At 36.5% G+C, this 21998-nt stretch overlaps 1 protein-coding gene across 4 annotated transcripts; it reads left to right on the top strand.

The window, feature by feature from the left end:
* The first annotated feature begins 16450 nt into the window (after positions 1-16450).
* LOC149495634 (uncharacterized) lies at positions 16451-21723 on the top strand. Of its 4 annotated transcripts, none has more exons than XM_089723411.1 (10): positions 16451-16590; positions 16675-16816; positions 16904-16964; positions 17066-17267; positions 17380-17503; positions 18259-18315; positions 18437-18533; positions 19089-19302; positions 21144-21204; positions 21373-21723. In XM_089723411.1, the coding sequence occupies exons 1-10, from the start codon at positions 16523-16525 to the stop codon at positions 21436-21438; spliced, it is 1092 nt and encodes a 363-aa protein (XP_089579537.1). In that variant the 5' UTR covers positions 16451-16522; the 3' UTR covers positions 21439-21723. The 4 variants fall into 4 exon arrangements, with proteins under 4 accessions (XP_089579537.1, XP_089579538.1, XP_089579536.1 ...); XM_089723412.1 differs by having other exon boundaries at positions 16453-16590; positions 16690-16816; XM_089723410.1 differs by having other exon boundaries at positions 16583-16816; positions 17066-17198; positions 21373-21457; positions 21559-21723.
* Positions 21724-21998: the final 275 nt, after the last annotated feature.

Below are 21998 nucleotides of genomic sequence, written 5' to 3'. Positions count from 1 at the left end.
GTAAATTCTTGATTATTATGTCAACTTGTTCCTGTTCAGAGGGTCGGTTGATCATTTGAGCAGCTTTGGCTCTCCACCTCGAAAGGAACGAGGAGAAGGGCTCATTGTTCTTTTGCTTGGTGGTTTCTAGCTCTCTTCGAGTAACATCCACCTCCATGTTATAGCGATATTGGGAATTAAATGCATTGCAGATGTCTTCCCAAGTCTTCATCTTAGACCGGTCCAGACTGACAAACCACCTCAAAGCAGCACCGGTGAGTGATTGTTGGAACAACTGAGCAAGGAGCTCGCTGCTCAATCCAAACGGGTTAAGGGCACCCACATACATCTTCAAATGAGTTTTAGGACAAGTGGTTCCATCAAACTTATCCATATTGGGCATTTCGAACTTTGTTGGCAGTCTTGCTTCGGGGAACAAGGACAAGGAGTCCATGTCCACCACTTCCTTGTGTGTCTTAAGGGCAGTAATAGACCTTTCCAGGAGTTCTAGTTTCTCTCTCATTTTCTGAGCTTCCAGCTCAAAAGCAGTTCTGGAGGGCATGTCATCCAGGTTAAGGGTAGGATTTGTCGGTTCAGCAGCAAGTCCCTGATTGGAGGTAGCGGGTCCACTTCCCCAGCTGAAGCCCCATTTCCATTACCACCACCTAGTTCAGCTATTAGGGCAGTCCTCTATGCAGCTAAGGCCTCATTCATTCTGGCCTCCATCCTGGCCTCCAGTTGTTCTATAAGGTTTTGAATGTCAGACAGTGATGCCATTGGTGCAGTTGGGGTTGTTGGACTTGTGGGTGAGAGCTCAGTTGGTGTTTCGGGCACAGGTGGTCTTTGGAGGGGTACCTGTAAAAGGACATAGTCAAAACGATTAGACTATCCTATATAAGGTGTTTTCATAGGGTATGTGAGATAGTGTGAGGTAGGGTATTTGGACTTGACCCTTGTGATGTGGGTTGGTATGACCAAACAATGTAGGGTAATGTTGGTATGCTAAGACACCCAGGATAGGACCCAATGGGATGTGATATGTAAGGTAGAGTGTTTAGGGCTGGACACCTCGACTTTTCGAAAGGCCCCTAGTTCTCAAAGAAAATTTTTTTTTTGGGCCTTAAGGGCCAAAATGTGAATTTTTAGGCCTTTGAGGCCAAATTGGGCATTTTTGGGCCTTAGGGGCCAAATTGAGAATTTTTGGGCCTTCGTGGCCAAATTGGGAATTTTTGGACCTCTGTGGTCAAATTGGGAATTTTTGGGCCTTCGGGGCCAAATTGAGATTTTTTGGGCCTTCGGAGCCAAATTGTGAATTTTTGGGCCTTTGTGGCCAAATTGAGAATTTTTGGGCCTTCGGGGCCAAATTGAGAATTTTTTGGGCCTTCGGGGCCAAATTGGGAATTTTTAGGCCTCTGTGGCCAAATTGGGAATTTTTAGGCCTCTGTGGCCGAATTGGGAATTTTTAGGCCTTAGGAGCCAAAATGGGAATTTTAGGGCCTTAGGGGCCAAGATGTGAATTTTTCAGGTCTTAGAGACCAAAATGTAATTTTTCAGGTCTCAGAGACCAAAATGTAATTTTTCAGGTTTTAGGGACCAAAATGTGATTTTCCAGCTTTGAAATGGAATGTTTTTTTTGTGAAGCATGGGATGAATGCGTGAATGCTCACAACATCACAACATAATTCATTTTTAATGGAATGATTCAGCATCATTGGGTGCATACATCCCTAAAGGATAGGTTCTATAGGCTATGACACAAATAGAGAATTGGCTTATAAAGGGACCCTTGAACCTTGAGCATGGATATACCTAACCACATGTGAAACAAAGAGTTTCGCGTGGGTCCAACAGTACGCATGCCCATGGGCCATCCACAAAAGGATTAGGGATGGTTTGCGGTAACAGGGAGGACGCTTTGGCTGTCCGTCGACATAATCAATGAGACCTGCCAATCAGCGCTACTTGCTATCCAGACTCAGAAGTTTGAACAGAAGAGAAGAAATTCATTTGAAATTCATTTTTTATGCAATGGAGAAAAAGATTCTCAATCGTGCAAATAAATAAACAAATTTGAATGATTTAAAGTAAATTTCAATTAGGTCCAAATTTTCCTTATTAAGCATTCTTAAAGAAAGAATACGTATTTTTTTTTTGTTGGTGTACCCTGCAAAACAAAGCATAGTAAATAATACCCTAAAGAAGGACAGGTTAGTTTACACAACAATTGTAGTCCACTTTATGCAAAATGATTACATAAGTCCCCAGCAGAGTCGCCAAACTGTGAACCCCTCCCCAAAAATGTCATAGCATATGAATGCATGTGACTAAGGAAGAAATGCACGTGAATGTATGAGTCGCCACCTTGTTTAATTATTTTAGGGTAAACTAGGAAAAAACCCTAAGTGACTCCAATTTTAATTAACCTAGTTACTAGATTAATTAACCCAAAGTTAAGGCATGGTCTACTAACCCGAGGTGGATCCCGAGACTATGTCATGCTGATGAACTAACCAAAACCATGAATGCTTTGCAGGGTAAAATGATGTAATTGGACCAATGAAAATGTTTATGTGATTTCGACTTGCCGCTCGGGGTCAAATCCCAAACGTGCCTACGTACTTCCGTTTGAATGGAAGATCAAAGTCAACGTAGTTCGATAGGCCTCTTTTAGAGGGCTTTGAATGGGATGCTTAATGCATGAGTGTGTGTATGCTTTGTGCATTTTGTTTAGGCATTTTGCCAAAGAATTGATTGATTTGATTTTAGGCATTTGATGCCAAAAATGTTGATTTTAATGGCTTTTAGCCAAAAGGATTGATTTGGGCAATTAGTTTGCCAAAAATTGATGTTTGGGCTTATTATTGCCAAAAGATGTTTTGTTGGGCGATTGTCGCCAAAATGATTGAGGCATTTGTGCCAAAAATCGGTATTTGAAGGCTTTTAGCCAAAATGTGTTGACTTAGGCAATTTATTGCCAAAAAAAGGTTAGGCGATTTGTCGCCAAAGTGATTAAGGCATTTGTGCCAAAAGTTGGTATTTGAAGGCTTCTAGCCAAAAGCTTGATTTAGGCAATTTGTTGCAAAAAAAAAGGTTAGGCGATTTGTCGCCAAAGTGATTAAGGCATTTGTGCCAAAAGTTGGTATTTGAAGGCTTCTAGCCAAAAGCTTGATTTAGGCAATTTGTTGCCAAAAGTTTGATTGATTTGGGCGTTTGTCGCCAAAATTGATTATTTGAAGGCTTTTAGCCAAAGTGAATTGATTTAGGCAATTTTTGCCAAAAGTTGATGTGATTTAGGCGATTGTCGCCAAAATGATTGTTTGAAGGCTTTAAAGCCAAAATATTGATTTATTTGAAGGCTTTTAGCCAAAAGGGTTGATTTAGGCAATTTATTTGCCAAAAGATGATTATTTAGGCGATTGTCGCCAAAATGATTGATTTAAGGCTTTTAGCCAAAACAAGTTGATTAACTTAAGGCATTTTGCCAAAAGATTGATTTAAGCGATTTGTCGCTGAAAGTAGTTAATCTAATTTATAGGCAATGTGTTTGCCAAAAATTGATTAACCGAATTGTAATATAGGCAATTTTATTGCCAAGAAGAAAGCGTGTTTGAATTAAGGCCTTTTAGTCACAATTATTGATTAATTGGACTTAAGCCGAATTTTGTTCGAAATAAAGGCAATTTCACCATAGTTATTGATTAACTAGGCATTTTTTAGCCAATATTGTCGGATTTAAGCTTAACACCACGATTATTGATTACCCGGGCGTTTAGCATAAACTTATTTATTTGAGGCAATTTATTTGCCTAAAGATATCATGAATGCATTTATGCAGTTATAGAATTATTAGGAGTAGAAGAGAAGAATGTATGAAATGCTAAAATTAAATAGGCAGAGTTTTAGTTCATGTACCTGATTTAATCGACGGCCACTTCTTAACTCCAGGTTAAGCTCCTCGTTAAGGGAATATTAATTAATTTAATTTTAAATGACCAAATAACAAAGCAAGAAAATAATAAAAGCTAAATTAAAAATGCAAAAAAGCAGTAAAAGAATCGCAAGGAGCGTAAGGGAGAAGGAGCGTCTGTCAACACAGACTGAGTGACCAAAACAGAAGGCCCGGAGGCTGCACTTATAGGGCAAATCGGACTGTTTCGGCGGCCGGGTCGCCGGGCTCGGCAGCTGGGCTCGGCGGCCGGTCTCGGCGGCTGGACCGCCGGGCTCGGCGGCCGGGCCGCTGAAGGCCGGGGCCGGGCTCGGCGGCTGGGCCGCCGAGATCGGCGGCCCGCTCCGGCGGCCGGGCTGCCGGGTCTCAGCGGCCCTCTCCGGCGGCCGGGCCGCCGGACCTCGGTGGCTGGGTCGCTGGTTCTGCTGATTTTTTTGCTCCGGAAGCTTTTTCGGGAGTTTCGGACCTCTAAAAATTATTCCGGGACCAGTTCCGTGATCCTTGCGACGTCCCGGACGTTTTAAGTACCATATTGGCATATTTTCGGTAAATTTCCAAAATGGCCTCCGGTCCGGCCGGACTGTTTGCAGTCCGGGAAACCTGGCTCTTTGAGCCTCAAAAAAAAAAAAAGGTATTCACAGGCGACTGCAGCCGCTGTCGCCGGTGGCTGCCGCTGCAGGCGATAGCGGCTACCGCCGCCTTTAAGGGCGGACGCCACCGCCGCGGCCGGGAAAACTGGCTTTTTAGCAAAGTCAAATTAATTGGCACGGCACTGTAGCAGGCGTGCTTTCCTCCATTTAAAGAGTTTCACATGCCACCAACAACATTAGAAGCCTCAAAATTTGAGTATTCACACTATGATAAGATCTTTGCATGTAACTTCTCAATAAAAAGGATCTTCCAAATGACTACATTCAGTTTTCAATTTTCTGTAATCTTTCTTTAGAACTTTATGCATTTTAGCAAGCTTTTCAAATTCAGTGCAACGGTTATTATAAGTATCTACAAGATCATTTTCATATTCAAGTTCAGAGATACTTACATCGCTTTCATCATGCTTTTGGCCTGTTGCATTTGCTTTACTACTTTTAGCTTTCTGTGTTGAAGTTAGAGTGCTGATTTCTTTAGAGTCAGAATCGATAGTGGACATCAGAAATATATTTGCGATTTCCTCCTAGTCACTTTGACTTTCAGAATTAGAATCGTCTGAGTCACTCCAAGCAGCTACAAATGCTTCCTTCAGCTTTTCTTTCTTTCACTTCTTTTTCAGCTTAGGATAGTTAGGCTTGATATGACCGGACTTGTTGCACTCATAACAAACCACTTCAAAAGGTTCTTTCTTAGGCAAGTTGCTATTGTTAGGTGAAAAGTTCTTTTTGATAAACTTTTTCTGTGGCCTTCCACCTTTCTTATATAATTTCTTGAATTTCTTAGCAACAAGTGCTAAATCATCACTATCAAGATTAAAAGAACTTTCTTCACTAGAAACTACTTTCAAAGCCAGCCCTTTCTTTTTCTTATCTGCTACAGTCAAAAAAGATTTCATCTCTTCTGAAACAAAAGATCCCATCAAATAATCATTGGTTACTGGAATCTCCTTATAGTTCATGACAATTCCTATAAAATCCCATTTTTTAGGTAGAATTCTAAGGATTTTCTTAACAAGCTAATCTTTTGAAATTTTCTTCCCAAGAGTTCTCAAAGGATTAACTATATTTGTGAATCTAGAGTTTAGTTCAGCTATAGTCTCTCCTTCTTTCATACTAAAGATTTCATATTCTCTCCAAAGGATATTGATTCTAGATTTCTTCACTTGGTCGGTACCCTCATAGTTAACTTTGAGTTTTTCTTAGACTTTCATTTCAGACTTACATCCAGATAATTTGTTGTATTTTGTTGGATCTAATGCACAGTGAAGAATATTGATGGCTTTTGCATTTATAGAAATGCATTCCAATCAGCATCGATATATTTTTCTTCTGTCTTTCGGACTCTTACATTTTCTACAGTTTTCATAGGGATGCGAGGACCAATAATAATATTCCTCTAGTAGTTTATATTAAATGATTTTATAAAGTTTTCCATTTTGGTTTTCCAATAAGAGTAATTACAACCTGATGCGGAACCCTATGGAAATTAATTCCAAGAACTCTATGACAAGATTTGGAATAGATTAAAAATCAAACTAAACTCCCCTTTATAGCATCCAAAGCTTAAAGAACCAAGAACACCAATAATAGAGTAAAGAATAAGATAAACGCCACAAATAAATTAATAAGTTTACCTTGATTCTTGGTGCAATTAGAGGAAAGCAATCTCACAATCACTCTAATCAAAGGAACACACCAAAGCATGAACAAATTTGAAGAATTTCTATTTCATTGAATTGTGTTTTGTTGTACAATATAACAAGCTATTTATACTAAATTTAAGAGGTCCTGATCCTTAAAGGATTTAGAATAATTAATCTAAATCAGCTAAGGATAAGGATTTAGCTAATCTAAACCAACTAAGGATAAGACTAACAAATCTTAACAACTTAAGGATAAGGATTTGGATTAACTAATCCAAATCAACTAAAGATTAACTAAATCTAAACAAATTAAGGATAAAATCCAAGGGGGGCTGAATTATAGGAGGCCCAACCCATTATTATTGATACAACTCAAAATAAGCAAAATTGGACTAACTAATCTTGCTAGAGGCAGACGCTAGCACGGCTTGGGCGTGCCAATTCGCACTGGCGTGCGTCATGGTGATTGTTTCCTCTCGCAAGTCAGACGCGGGCACGTCCTAGGCCTGCTATTTGGCATGGGCATGCTTCATGTTACTTGATTTTCCTCCACAAGTCAGATGCTAGCACAGCCAAGGCGTGCTACCTTGCACGGGCGTGCTAACCTAGCATAGTCTGGGCGTGCCATAGGCTGAAATTTTGGATTCCATCTCAACTTGTGCTTCCATTAATGTGAGAAACTTAGGTGTGCTTTTAAGTTCTTCATAGCACTTGTTGAAAGCAAGGTCATGGAGCTCTTGTGTAACTTATTCTTGGATGTATAGGGATATGGTTGCTCCATATTTCTTTGCACGGCTCCTTGTAATTGGTCCACTAGGAAGTACTAATGGATTGCCATTGTTGTGCTCCTTGTTCCCTTGAGCTCCATAGGTGATTGGTGATGGTGGATCCGTATCACAACCATTAAACAGAGGTAGTCTAGAAATAGATTGACCTCCTAAAGATGTAAGAGGAAGTGGGGTTGCCATAAGATCTTTTCTTTTATGCAATTAAGCTTCGATAAGTCAACAGCCAAAGCTCTGATACCAGATTGTGGGTCCTGTTTATGTATTGCACAACCCAGGAGGGGGGTTGTCACGACTTGAAACCGTGGGCCGGACCGGCACTAAGGCCAAGGTAAGCTTAAGGCCCCCGAGGCCCATAGTAAGCCTAACAAAAAAAAAAATCGATTATATCAATGTAAATTCTAAGTATTAAGCTCATATTGCCATGCGAAAATAAACCTCATATTCATATTATAATTCGGGGACGAATTATAACATCTTAAACATTTACAAATTAGCCCAACTTACAATACACCATATTTATAATATGGGCTCACAGAATTATTTCATTTATATTAATACACGACTAAAGGTATACAAATCCTACAACTGCGAAGTTCACTAACAGATATATATAGATAAGTTTTTATACATTTATCTATTTAATGAGTTAATATTAAAATTAGAGAATTCTTTTTTTAACAGTGAAAAAGTAGAGCTTTAGCTGGGATTTAGGAAAAGCTACTTCCTGAAAGATTAAACAAAAGAGATGTGAGTTTATTAATGAATAATAATTATTGCACAACACATGCATTCATACGAATGTGTAAGTAATTAAATCTAGTCATCCAACTAGTTATATGATCACACGGGCAGTCACATTGTGAATACTCAAATTTTGAGGCTCAAAAGGCCAGTTTTCCCGGACTGCAAACAGTCCGGCCGGAGAAGCCTCCGGAACGAAAAAACTAGAAAGTCTGTTGGCCGCGGCGGTGGCAGCTGCCCTTAACGGCGGCGGTAGCCGCTATCGCCGGCGGCGGCAGCCGCCGGCGACAGCGGCTGTGGTCGTCTGTGAATACCTATTTTTTTTTTTGATGCTCAAAGAGCCAGTTTTCCCAGACTGCAAACAGTCCGGTCGGACCGGAGGTCATTCAAAAAAGTTCACCGGAAGTGTGCCAATATGGTACTTGAAATGTCCGAAAAATTACGAGGATCACGGAACTGGTCTCGGAATATTTTTTCGAGATCCGGAACTCCCGGAAAAGCCTCCGGAATAATAAGGAGAAAAGGCACACGTGCCCGCCCACGGGGGTGGGCCTGCCCGCCCAAGCCAGGCGGGCATGCCCGCCTCGCATGGGCGGGCACACCCGCCCAGCTTGGGCGGACACGCCCGCCCAGCTTGGGCGGACACGCCCGCCCAGCATGGGCGGGCACACCCGCCCAAGCCAGGCGGGCATGCCCGCCCAGCTTGGGCGGACACGCCCGCCCAGAATGGGCGGGCATGCCCGCCCAGCATGGGCGGGCACGCCCGCTCTCTTAGGCGGGCACGCCCGCCCTCGAGGGCGGGCAGGCGCGCCCGGGGTGCATTTTTTTCCTATAAAAAGAGGCCCCGGGGCTCCATTTTACTCACTCAGTCTGTGTTGACGGACGCTCTCTTCTCCCTTTACGCTCTTTGCGATTCTTTTATCGCTTTCTGCATTCTTTATTTTTATTTTATTTTATTTAGCTTTCATTTTTTCTTGCTTTATTAAGTGGCCATTAAAATTAAATTAATTAATTTCCCTTAACGTGGAGCTTAACCTGGAGTTAAGAAGTGGCCGTCGACTAAATCAGGTACGCAAACTAAACTCTGCCCATTTAATTTTAGCATTTCATGCATGCTTCTTTTCTACTCCTCCTAAATTCTATAACAGCATAAATGCATTCATATCATCCACCAGGCAAATAAAATTGTCTTAAACAAATAAAACTAAGCTTAAGTGCCCGGTTAATTAATAATCGTGGTACTAAAGCTTAAATTCGACAATATTGGCTAAAAGCCTAGTTAATCAATAACTATGGTGAAAGTGCCTTATTTCGAACAGTTTTTTGGCCTAAGTCTAATTAATCAATAATTGTGACTAAAAGGCCCTGATTAAACACTTTTTCTTTTTATGGCAATAAATTGCCTATATTTCAATTTAATTAATCACTTTAGGCAAACAAATTGCCTATAAGTGAGAATTGATTCTTTTTTATAGCGACAAATCGCTTAAAGCAATATTTTGGCTAAAAGCCTTTAATTAATCACTTTAGGCAAACAAATTGCCTATAAGTGAGAATTGATTTCTTTTTCATAGCGACAAATCGCTTAAATTAAATTATTTGGCTAAAAGCCTTAAAATTAATTCATTTTGGCACAATTGCCTTAATCAATCAATCTTGGCGACAATCGCCCAATTAACCTTTTTTGGCAAATTAATTGCCTAAATCAATGTTTTTGGCTTTAAAAGCTTTGAAACAATTCATCTTTGGCACAAATGCCTTAAAAATCAATCTTTTGGCAAGGATAAGCCCAAATTAATTCTTTTGGCTAAAAGCCTCAAAATCAACATTTTGGCACCAAGTGCCTAAATCAATCAACACTTATTTTGGCAAAATGCCTAAAAATCAACTCTTTGGCAAAAAGCCTAAACAAAATGCACGAAGCATACACACACTCATGCATAAAGCATCCCATTCAAAGCCCTCTAAAAGAGGCGCATCGAACTACGTTGACTTTGATCTTCCATTCAAACGGAAGTACGTAGGCACGTTCGGGATTTAACCCCGAGCGGCAAGTCGCAATCATTCAAACTCACTTAAACAGTCCATTGGTCCAATCATCTTGCAAAGCATTCATTTTTGGTTAGTTTCATCAGCATGACATAGTCTCGGGATCCACCTCAGGTTCGCAGATTATGCCTTAGACATTGGGATAATTAATCTAGTAACTAGGTTAATTAAAATTGGAGTCATTTAGGGTTTTTTCCTAGTTTACCCTAAAACAATTAAACAAGGTGGCGACTCATACATTCACGTGCATTTCTTCCCTTAGTCACATGCATTCATATGCCCATGATGTTTGGGGAAGGGGTTCACACACATAAATGGCACAACAACAACACTCGCAATTATTAACATGTTCACATAATCACATCACGTGAAAATTAGTCAGTGGCGTCACCGAAACCCCCAATGAGCTGTCCTCACACATGGCCCATCCTCTCATAACGTGTGCACCAGGGAGCCGATCCCACATACATGGCCAACCGGTCTAATCCTCACTTGACCAGCCCTCTCATTGTTTTCCATTCTCTCTTTTCTTTTCCATACCAATAGGAGGCCACCCTGTGGTTTATCCATATTATCCATATCATATCATCAAGTGCTATTTTCGTCGAAAATCCCCCCGGAGGACTCGAAAACATCCTTTTTGTGAGTTTTGATAAAATATTTTTATTTTGGATGCGGTGCCGATAAATCGGTCTTATAAACAATTTTGAGTCGCCACCCATTATTTAGGCAATGGGACCGTTTTTATAAAAATGACTCTATTTTAAACCCAATTTTGTTCAAGGCCAAATTATTTCAAAAAGACTGGTTAGGCGCACAAATGCGATTCTGGGTAAGAGAATTGGGTACGCCGGCCCGTTGGAAGCCGACGCCCGGAAAACCGACCTCGATTAACCTATGATTTCTAATTTATTTTAGTTAGAAAAGCCAAATTATTTATTTATTTAAACCCAATCCAAATGAATCAGACCGAGTTCCTATATGAAAAATTATTTAATCGTTTCAATCAAATCTAATTATCACATAACAATTATTCAAATCAAAGCAATTAAACCAAATAAATAAAGAACCGCTCTTGCCTTATGGTTCAAGGCAGGCGACAAATCGAATCGAAAATATTAAATTAAATAAATAAATGACCCGCTCTTGCCTTATGGTTTAAGGCGGGTAACAAACCAAACCTAAAATACATTCTACCTGATTTGAAATTAAACATATAAACCCAAAAAAAAACCCAAAATCATACATGTTTATTATTATTTAACACTAAAAATGCAAATTATTATTAATAAACATGCAAATTAATCTTAAACATAAATAAATCAACAAATTTAATCCTAAACATTATAATTATTTTTGTTGTCTAAATATGCAAATTATTAATAAATCTACAAATTTAATTTCTTTTTTTTTTATTTAAACATCAATTGTAAAATTCATATAAATAAACACATAAAATTACATTTTAGTAATTTAAGTTTAATTAAACCGTGATCTGTTCATATTTGGGCATTCTCAGATTTATTGAAGAAACTAGATTGTATTTTTATGCAAAATTTATTTATTTTTTATTATTATTTCTGGAAAAATTGAAGAACAGTTACTGTTCATCGATGAACAGTTACTGTTCATTTCTGGAAAAATTGAAGAACAGCTACTGTTCATCGATGAACAGATACTGTTCATCGATGAACAGCTACTGTTCATCGATGAACAGCAACTGCGTGATTTTTGCCCAGAATTCATTTTAAGTGATTTTTTACATCATTTCTTGTTTAAATGTGATTTAAGGACATATAAAATGGCCAAATATGAACAGACTACAATTTAAAGAAGCTTAAATTACTAAAACCACAAAAATATGTAAAAAAAAAACACAAATAATGTTAAAGAAATTACCTAATTCTCAGATTGAGGATTGTGAATTGATCAAATGTCTTAACAAATGATAGTTAAGATCTCCAGAAGCTTTGTTTCTAAGGATTGAAGTGTTCCCTTTTTTATCTTTTGATTTTTTTTCACTCTTTTTATGGTTTGATTAACCTAAAATTGATATCTAATGCCAATTTCTCTTCAAATCAACTCATAAGAATTTTTTGGAGAGAAATGTGGCAGCACAGTATATTTTTTAGGGTTTTTGCCGTTTGTGGAGTTGTGAAGTTATGTGAAAATTGTGAGAAAGAGATGTATTTATAGAGCTAGGTCAGGACACTGTAGCACGGCTACTGTAGGCGGACACTGTAGCACAGCTACTGTAGCACGCAGCTCTCTCTCTTCTTTTTTTTTTTTTTAAATCCTTGGATTGAAAGGCTTCTAGATAGCATTAACCCATTCATCCTTGTGTCCTCATCGGATCAGGCGGGGCATAAAAAACATGCGTCAACAGGTGCACACGGGGGCACCGATCTCCTATATGGCCAACGGTCTCGTAGACCGCCCTCACAAACCCATAGTGACCCACTTCATCCCAACTCCACACAAACAAAGCATACCATTATCACATCACAATTAATCAAACACTACAATTAAATATAAGCATAACAAACAAGTAAATATCATGATGCAAGTGCACAATTAGACATTTACATTCAATCACAATTAAATAAAGGAGTAGTAGTTTAATAATATAATATAATAATTGATTCTTGGAATAAATAAATAAATAATAAAATAGAGAACTTTATTTGTTTTATATCAAGTTCATGAATTAATCTAAATAAACCTGTTAAGTTAATTATTAATTATGAGTAACCTAGGTTCCACCGAAATTTCGGCGGAATCTCCCCTAGAATTTGACTAAACCATAATTCAACAATACAATATCAAAGCCCATCCTCGGGTAATTCACATCAACTCATCCCGTTCGTCATAACCTTATTTATTAATCATTCGATTACTCAATTCACACAGCCCATTCATTGGGCAGTCAATCCAAATAACCCATCCGCTTTAAGCTACATACGTCATCCATAACACACACATATACACTCAGTAATTCCAAACTAGCTAATCAATAAGTCATAATAGCCTTCGAGCATATTTCAACGATATTATTAAGATTCTATATTATACTTACTCGCTTAAGCCTTAGATTTTAATTTCCCACTAATAATATTTTAATAAAATTCCTATGTTAACCAACATAAACATTAGCTAAGAATTCTCATTTCAATATCAAATATTCTAATAATAATAACTAATATTCATGAAATATATTTAGAAATATTCAAAATAAATTGCTTCTTACAATACGCTCCTGACTAATTCCTAGCAGGAATTATATCTAACTAATTATTTGTTAGAATTCAATTTATTCAATTATAAATTTTAAATTTGGAATTTATACTGAAAATGGGAGAGTAGGTCTTAGGGCGTACCGGTTGAGAATTGGACTACAATTCCATGATCCGCATGAAGAGGAGATCATTCTGCCTTTTGGGACCTCGCCGGAGTGTCGCCGGCCGGTCGTCGGACCGCCGCCGTGCACGGTGGCCTGAAAATCGGCCTTGCCTAGAAATTTATCACGATTATACCATTCGACTTGATTTTTCGTCAGGAGTTCGATTTTGGCTCAGTTGCACGAGATCCGTCCCCTAGTTGGCCGAATCGGACCCGACAGTCCTCTCTTCACCGCCATTTATGGTGGTTTCTCCAATCGTCACTGAAATCTTGGTTTTCTGAGGTAGAATTACTCACAGCAGCATGAGGAATCGATCCAAGCTCTTCTTGGTGGCTGGAGTCGCCGGATTCAAGGGGAATCGATGGCAACTCGACTGCCACAGTGAATAGGACCTTCTCATCTCGATTTCTCTCTAAAGGAGCCACCCTAGCCTAACCTAAAGTCACCTCCATGTTTGCTTTGTCTAGTAGATCGCATTGGTGTGTTTGTTTGCTGGTTTTAATGGTAGGAATCGGGGGGTTGAGCGGAGCAAGGAGAGGGAGGCGCTGCCAAGAAGAAGAAGAAGAAGAGAAGGAAAGAAAAAGAAGAGAGGCGAGTCTAGAGGCTTCTAGGCCATTCCAGTTTGACTCAAACCGGTTTGGTCCAACTCAACGATTTAGCTCGATTTTTTTGTTTGGTTATCTGGTTTTCTCTTGGTTTCCGAAAACTTTAAGGCCATTTACGGTTCTTGTTTATCAATCATTACATATTTGCTGTACAACCCCATTTTATTCTTTCTAATTTGATTTACTCCCCAATTATTTTCAAGCAATTTGATTTATTTAATTGATTGAGTCAAATTGATATCTCTTTCTCAATTTACTCAAAAATAGTGCATTATGTATCAAATTTAGGATTACCTAATTAAGTGTAAACATAATTCTTATTATTATTGTAAGTGGTCTAATATCAATTCTAAGAAGTTTAAATTATTTTCGAATAGAAGTTCCGATAACTTGTTTTGGGCTTAAGCCCAATTCGCAATTTGGGCTCAGATCAAAATTGCTCGGTACTTACAGCCCATCCCATTAAAATTTTGGATTTTCGATTTATTAAAAATTCAAAAGTTTTGAAAATAAAAATTCGGGGAATTTTAGGGGTGAATTGGGTTTTCTAAAAATTTAGCTTTCAAAACAACATCAAAATTCTATTGCAACGAAATTAGAAAGCATTGATAGAGTTAATTATCAAATTTAGAACTATCTCACAAAGCTAGTTGTAAGTCTAGAGAGATTTTGTGAAGAACAGTTCTTGCGTTTAGAACTGCTTCACAAAGCTTAAGCAAATTTAGAATGAGTCTGTGAAGAATCAGTTACTGCATTTTATAACTGCTTTATAAAGCTTTAAGCAAAATTAGAAAACTGATTATAGTTCATATTGTGTTTACACTAAATGTAGAAGGATATATTACAACTTAATATAATCACAATACAGAAATCCAGAGTTCTAATGTTTCACAGAGAAAGCTTATTCACGTTTAGAAATAGAAATTCATTAACAACTCTGCATTTCTAAAAAGATTAACAGTTGTGTAAGCATAATAGAATCAAACAGAACTTCAGAAAATAAAAGAAGATAAACATAGAGATTTATAGTGGTTCGAGACTCATCTTGAGATCCTCCACTGTGTTATCTCTTTTTAAGGGTAAGAGACAAACCAATTTTACAAGGAAATTGATCAACACCTAGATCTAACATTTATCCTACTAGATTTTTCAAAGGTTCTAGTCAATCTTAACTCTTTCTGTTTTTGCAAAGAATAGAAACTCACATCAAGATATTAGAATCTCACACAAGTAGAAGATCGCTTGATAACCTATTACACCATAGCTTTTCACCTAAGCTATTATACAAAAGTGTTTCATTTAAAAAACCTCTAGTGTACAACAGATTACAAAATCTTTATAGACAGAGCGAAACACATTTATAAGCAGGAAGAACAAAAAACAGATTTAGAAAATCGAAATGAAGTTCAGAATTGTACTTTAGAAAATATTTTTATTAAATTTTCTCTTCTCTTAAAAATATTTCTTGAAGTAAATAGACGAAAAGAAATAAGGGGGTTTAAAGGAAATTTTGAGAGATTTAAAACTTTTATTCAATGGACTTTTACTCTTTCAAAAACCTCCATGTTTTCAAAAGAAGAAAAATGTCTTTTATAGGAGAGGTGAGGATCACGTTTTTAGAAAAACGTTGATATTTAGTTTTAAAGAGTATTTAGACTTTTCGAAAATAAAAAGATATACGAATCTTTTATAAATACTCAATTATTTATTGCCAAAAATATTTAAGTCAAAATCTTTTTCATTTAGGTAAGTAGAATTACAAACAAGATTTGACTTTTCTTGTTAACGTAATTTCCGAAAATAAAAGATATGTGAATCTTTTACAAATACTTGATTATTCGTTGCCAAAAATAATTAAGCCAAAATCTTTTTCATTTAGGTAAGTGAAATTAAAAGAGCAAGATTTGACTTTTCTTTTTAAGCAATTTTCGAAAATGATTTTGAGAGAAAGAATATTTTTGTGCTTATAAAAGAATATACTCTTTATTCTACAATATATCCTAACATACTAACCACTAAAAATTTTCAATAATCTTCATGAAATTCAAAGAATCTTGGATTTGTAATAACTTGCATTCCTTAGCAATTTCCATGTAAAAACTTTGCATAAAATAATTTTAGCACATACAAGAATATTACATTTATTTGTTTTGCAAAATTATCCAAATCTTAAGATAAAATTGACTCTTAAATCAACAGAACGGATATGGATAAAAAAGTTTAAACAGATACCAGATAGTTTAAAATTCGCGGGTATTCACCCCTGCTTCCATTCTATTAAAGATGTATTAGATTAAGACCATGTTAGATTTTAAAAGTTTTTTAAAATCTTTAGATTGGATGATAAATTTGTGAATAACTCTTTATTAATACCTAGCAATCTAAAATTCAACGAAACCAATGATTTTATAGAATCATTTCAAATCAATAATTTTTTGAATACCATCAAATTTATTTAGATTTTTAAAAGTCATAATTAAATACCATAAGATGTTTTATGAATTTTATAAGAGTCTAAATTAAATATTATAAAATTTTAATAAATTTTAAAATATTTTAGATTGAATAATATTAAAATTTTAAAATTTTTTAAAATATAATAGTGTTTGAATCTATTACAATCTTAGCAGCGCTATTCTAGGGGTGAATCTATTTAATAGTATTTCACCCCTTCAAATATATAAAATCTGATCAGCTGGACGTACATTTTGTGACTATAAAATGAGCTATCGATTCCAAAGCAACGTGTTCAGTTTGCCAGCTCTCTTAAGTAGCATTTCCAGGCAGAGGTTCCTCATTATTCCTTGCAGATTTTCTTCCTTGCTCTTTTACTCTTCAACTATTACGCTATTGCTATTATCAAGTTCTTGTAGCTTTTTGTGTTGCAGTGCTGGTTTCAAGAATCAAAAGGCAATGGAAGGTCATGATCTCTCCAATGTCTCGGTGGTGGATGATCCTTCCTCTCTCCAAAGCAAAATTGATGCAATTCGCATTGCAGGTCCTTCTAAGCTCCAGGTTTCCTTTCTTCCACATTTTTTACTTTGCTTTTCCCTTGATTTCTATGTTAATGTTACTTATTATGTCCGGCTTTTTATGGGTTAGATAATAGCAGATTTTGATGCAACATTAACCAAGTACTTCGTCGATGGCCGTCGAGGGCAAAGTATGATTTTGGGATTTTGATTTTTTGTAATGCTTTTTCGTTTTTTGGTTGCCGAAGAAATTTTTAACTTTCTTGAGTTTGCTTTTCGTTTTTTGTATTAGGTAGTCATGGGATTTTGCGGCAGGGAAATCCTGACTATGATGCCAAGAGGCAGGCATTGTACGAATATTATCATCCTTTAGAATTCTCCCCAACTATTCCGATTGAACAAAAAACCAAGCTCATGGAAGAATGGTACATTGCTGCTTCTACCTGTGAACTACTAGCCACCTATTCTGCTTTAAATGTGTCCAATGTCTTTAGGTGGAGCTACTATTCCTGTTTATAGGCATGTAAATTTAATTGAACGGACATGAGTAAAATTTGATGCTTTTCTAGTTGGCATGAAAAACTGAGGATACTAGCCTCTGTGCAGGTGGGGAAAGACCCACAATCTTCTTATTGAGGGAGGCCTCACATTTGATGCAATTAGGGACTCTGTTGCTACTTCTGCTATTGCTTTTAGGGAAGGTGTTGTTGAACTCTTTGAGCTTCTAGAGGTAAAATCTTAACTTTCCTCCACAACTTCTTAGGCATTGTGGAAAAATCTGATACGTTATTTTATTTTACAAGTAATGACTGGTGCCAACCGACAGATTCAATTTTTTTTTTGTCCATGTTTTTTCATATTTAAAATTTTGGTGGTAGCTATTTGCAAGTCTGGTGAGTTACTTTTTGTAAAAATTGTCTTATAGTATCTTAATAATTTATTCTTAATCCATATGAACAAAGCCTTCAAAGATATCACCTTGAGCGTATTTGTAGATATCAAAATTCTTAAATTCAATTTAGATCCTTCTTTGTCTACATATACCATATTAACTAAGAAAAAGATTTCTTTTTCATGATACCTTATTTTTGAGTCCTTCCATCCCCCTCTGGGCCTCCACTCACTTCCCTCTCATCCTAACCAACAGCTTATCCATTACTTGAAAATTTATTCAGGCCATTACCAAAAGGACTGAACTTGCCCGCTAATAACTTGGAAGTAATCGCTCCACAGTTGTCACATCATTCTTTTAAAGTAAAGCACCAGTTTAACACCATATAATAAGTCAGAAATTCAAATTTCTAGTTTCTGTCAAGTCTCCTGCATTTCACATCTTTTCATTTGTACATTGCAAAGCATATGGAGAAAGAACAACACCCACAGCTTCAGGTCCTTGTAATGTCTTATCTACTATTAACATATTTTTAAGATGGTGTTATTTGTGTCCACTCTCTCATGTAACTGTTTTCTTTTTACAACTTGTAGGAAAGAAACATTCCTGTTCTCATATTTTCGGCAGGGCTTGCAGATATCATAGAGGAGGCAAGTTTATAATATAAGCTTTCTGTCAATTTGGTAACAATCTGCATTGAGTTTATTCTCTGATTTCTGAGTCCAATTGACGACCCCTTGTCCGTTGGCACGTTTGCTTTTACTATTTCAGGTTTTGAGGCAAAAAGTTCACAAATCTTTTAAAAATGTCAAGGTTGTCTCTAACAGAATGGTATTTGACAATGATGGTTGCCTCATTTCTTTTAAAGGTATAATAATTCTAGCCCTTTGGCATAGGTATGCCTTCTAAGCTTTTATGCAATGGAGTTTCCACATCTGCTTGCTGTAACTTTAGTTAATGATTATCATATGATTTGCAGAGAATCGACAGAAGTGTTTTGATGAGAATACTGACATCTAATTTGTAACATTTAGTTGATATTTTTCTCAATTCCAAGCTCAGAAAGAATACTGAACAAATATTTGATATGATCATGATATGCAGTTTCACCTGTGACAAGTTTGTTTTAGTTTACTCTTTTCCTGCTTTTTTTTTATGTGTATTGAAGAGCGCTCAATTTCTATAGCAACCATTGTTTACCAATTGAAAATGTCATTGAGAAAATGATATATTCTTTTCTAGTTTTTAGAAAAGCAGGGTACAGAGCTTCATGTTAATCAAGTATCCATATTAATAATCTTGTTAGATGTTATTTCTCTTACAATTTGAAAATGGCAATGTAAAATTCACTTGTGGTAATAATGCTAAGTTTCTCGCATATTTGGTTTTGTTCTGATTATGCTTTTTAACTGTTTTGTTACAGGGAAATTAATTCATAGTCTAAATAAAAATGAACATGCTCTTGATATGGCTGCTCCTGTTCATGAGCATCTTGGTGATGTTGATGGGGTAATTAATGATAGTGCCTCAGCCTCAATGAAGAAGAGAACCAATGTGATCCTTCTTGGTGACCATCTAGGAGACTTGGGAATGTGTGATGGATTGGACTATGAGACTCGAATATCTATAGGATTCCTGTAAGTTTGTAACATTGGTTAATCTTCATTTACTATATAGTATTTCAACTTTGCAACCCACCTAGTAAAGTGAACTGGAATAGTTTTGTAGTTTTCGCTTGTTAGTTGACCACACATTCTGAGGTGGTTAATATTTTATTTGGAACACCTGGATTTAGTTTACCTATTCCAAAGATGAAGTGGTTAAAATCAGGTCGGTTGGTATTGAAAATTCCGAAAATTCCTTTTAGCATGGAAAAGGAGAGAAGAAGGAATGTTAAAATTGATGGAGATGATGTAGGAAGGCTAATTAAAGAAGTTTTAAGTCTGTGAGTGTTTCAAATCAGAGTTCTGTTGGGTATTTTGGAAATATGTTGCTGTTTGAAGTTGTAAGAGATGGGTACTTTACTCAGTTCCATTATAAGCCTCAACTCCTTAAGTAGATGATAATTATCTGAGGCGCTTAGTTTACGAGAGTTCTTTTTGTTTTTTATACCCTGGCTTATGCTAGTAGAAGTAACAGATCTTGATCTGTAACAGATGTCATGAACACCTCTTTTAACTACAACTAACACTAAACCTTAATCCGAAGCCTTAGCATGTCTTTCAGTATGATTTACTTGTATGACAATATACTTAAGAGGCGAAAAAAAGGATTAGAAGTTCCCACTGATTTCATGAAATGTCTGTTCAACATGCTTCAAACTGCCATATCAGAAGTTTTTTTAACAAAAAAGAAATTTTACAATTTATGACTGTAAGGTAATACTGGTCCCAAGGAACAAGGATGTAGGCTGAGATAGAAAAGAGTATATGCTGTTAATCACATGAAAAAATGTAAGATCAGAAATAGGTATTGCCTTGTGCCTTTTGCCATATTGATGAATTGGCAGGGCAAGAGCAAAATCCTGTATAATGATATTATTCTAGTTGATAGATGTAGGGTGAGGATAAACATTGTTAGGACTATGGAGAAAATATGCTAGTCCCAATGTCCCATCCAGAAAGAAAGAGTGTGAATATATGGAACATCTTTCTTTTAAGATGAATGAACACCATTGCTAGGAAATATACCCATCAAGAAAGAAAGAGTGTGAGTATATGGAATGTTTCTTTGTTTTAAGATGAATGAACCATTGGTAGGAAATATAGTAAAGCAGTTGTTGTCTTGCAGGATTACCATGAACAGCAGGTTCTGATTGTTGCCTAAGTAATTTATGAGATAAGATGAGAGAATCTAGAATGTTTTTGAATAGCAAATTGAAGCAAATATTTATACTGTAGTTAACAATAACATTCATAAATTTTTAGCATTTGGATGCTTTATTCAGACAAAAGATCTTCAATTTATTGCATGGACAGAAATGAAAGATTGCTTATGTTTTGAAAGGTTTATTTTGAGCATCTTTCAACCTAGCTGAAAACATTTGGACGAATCATGTCTTTGGTGCTGTGCAAACACTCCTGCAGCCTGCCCTAATTACCTTTTTTTCTTGTCTAAAAGAGAAATTATCAATCATAATTGAGCATTATCATGTTCACTGAAGCATTAGAGATATATTAAGAGTTCTAACTGTTACAATTTTGTGGATGTTGAAATAGTATTTCCGCAGTTTGGCATTTTGGATAAAATATCAAATTATGTAGAAACCTTTTTCCTTAAAAAAAAAAAATTAAAAAAAAAGGTGTCTGCTATGTTGGTTCATTAATTGGGAATGTCTCTGGCTGCTGTTTTGCTTCTACCTTTATATTGCTGTGGTTTTTCTGTTTCTTTAATTTCTAGAATTGTGATATTAGTAGATCTTTTTCTTTTAAATTTATGGTACATCCTAAAGAACAATGATCATATGCTACTGGTTTAGGAATGATAATATCGAGAAGAATCTTCCTAGCTACAGCAAAGCCTTTGATATAGTCTACCTGGTGAGTTATATTTTTCTTTGGTTTTTTTGCACCTCTTGGGTCTTATCGAATTACTTGTTTCCTGGATTTTACAACTGGTACATTCTTCTATCACATTTATCAAAATATAATATTTTGAATCTGTATTCTGTTCATATTGCTGATGTCAAGATAAATTATTTCAAACAGAATGATGCACCAATGTGGGGCGTAGTCAAGCTTGCTTCTCAGCTATTTACAACTGAAGATTCTTGAGTTTCTTTGGCCGTAAATGGTAAATTTTTCAGGTCATCTATGGCTTGGGTCGAATTAAGATAATCAACTGGCATATACATTCACTGTGCTATTCTTCTGAAACCTCGATCAAATTCACAGGACATATATGTCATATTCCAACTGGCATATTCCCACAAGGCCAAGCAATGGGATGAATGACTCTCATTGTTTATTGAAACAGTGATGACAAGATATTTGTTGAAGGGTGAACTTTTTCTATATATTATGTATATGGCATTTATTCAATTCTTTGTTTTATCCGAATTTATCTTCTACTAGATCATATCATAGGCTGTTACTGTACGATAGGGCAGGAAAAGCACTGCAGCCTTCTTAGGGTGAGCATTCGGTTGGTTTCGGTTTGAACTAAAAGTGAAACTGAATCTAAAGGTTAGTTTCCTTTTCCTCCATGGTAAGATTCGTCGCTTCGACTCTGACTTGACGACTGACCATGGACCGTTGCAGTTGAATGTCCAACATGAAAAGATGCATTACGGTTGTTATAGTTTATCCATTCCTCATTTACAGCATCATTTATC

This window comes from Jatropha curcas, chromosome 6 (genome assembly GCF_041381405.1).
Source record: "Jatropha curcas cultivar XTBG-Jc1 chromosome 6, XTBG_Jcur_1.0, whole genome shotgun sequence".
Classification (NCBI taxonomy): Eukaryota; Viridiplantae; Streptophyta; class Magnoliopsida; order Malpighiales; family Euphorbiaceae; genus Jatropha; species Jatropha curcas.
This window is presented reverse-complemented; position numbering and strand designations above follow the sequence as displayed.

Bases quoted from the DNA above. Each gene is read 5' to 3' on its own strand.
- LOC149495634 (XM_089723411.1), top strand. From the start codon at position 16,523: ATGAGCTATCGATTCCAAAGCAACGTGTTCAGTTTGCCAGCTCTCTTA. The intron at 16,817-16,903 runs GTTTCCTTTCTT...TTTATGGGTTAG, and splicing joins CAGGTCCTTCTAAGCTCCAG to ATAATAGCAGATTTTGATGC. The intron at 18,316-18,436 runs GCAAGTTTATAA...TTACTATTTCAG, and splicing joins TTGCAGATATCATAGAGGAG to GTTTTGAGGCAAAAAGTTCA.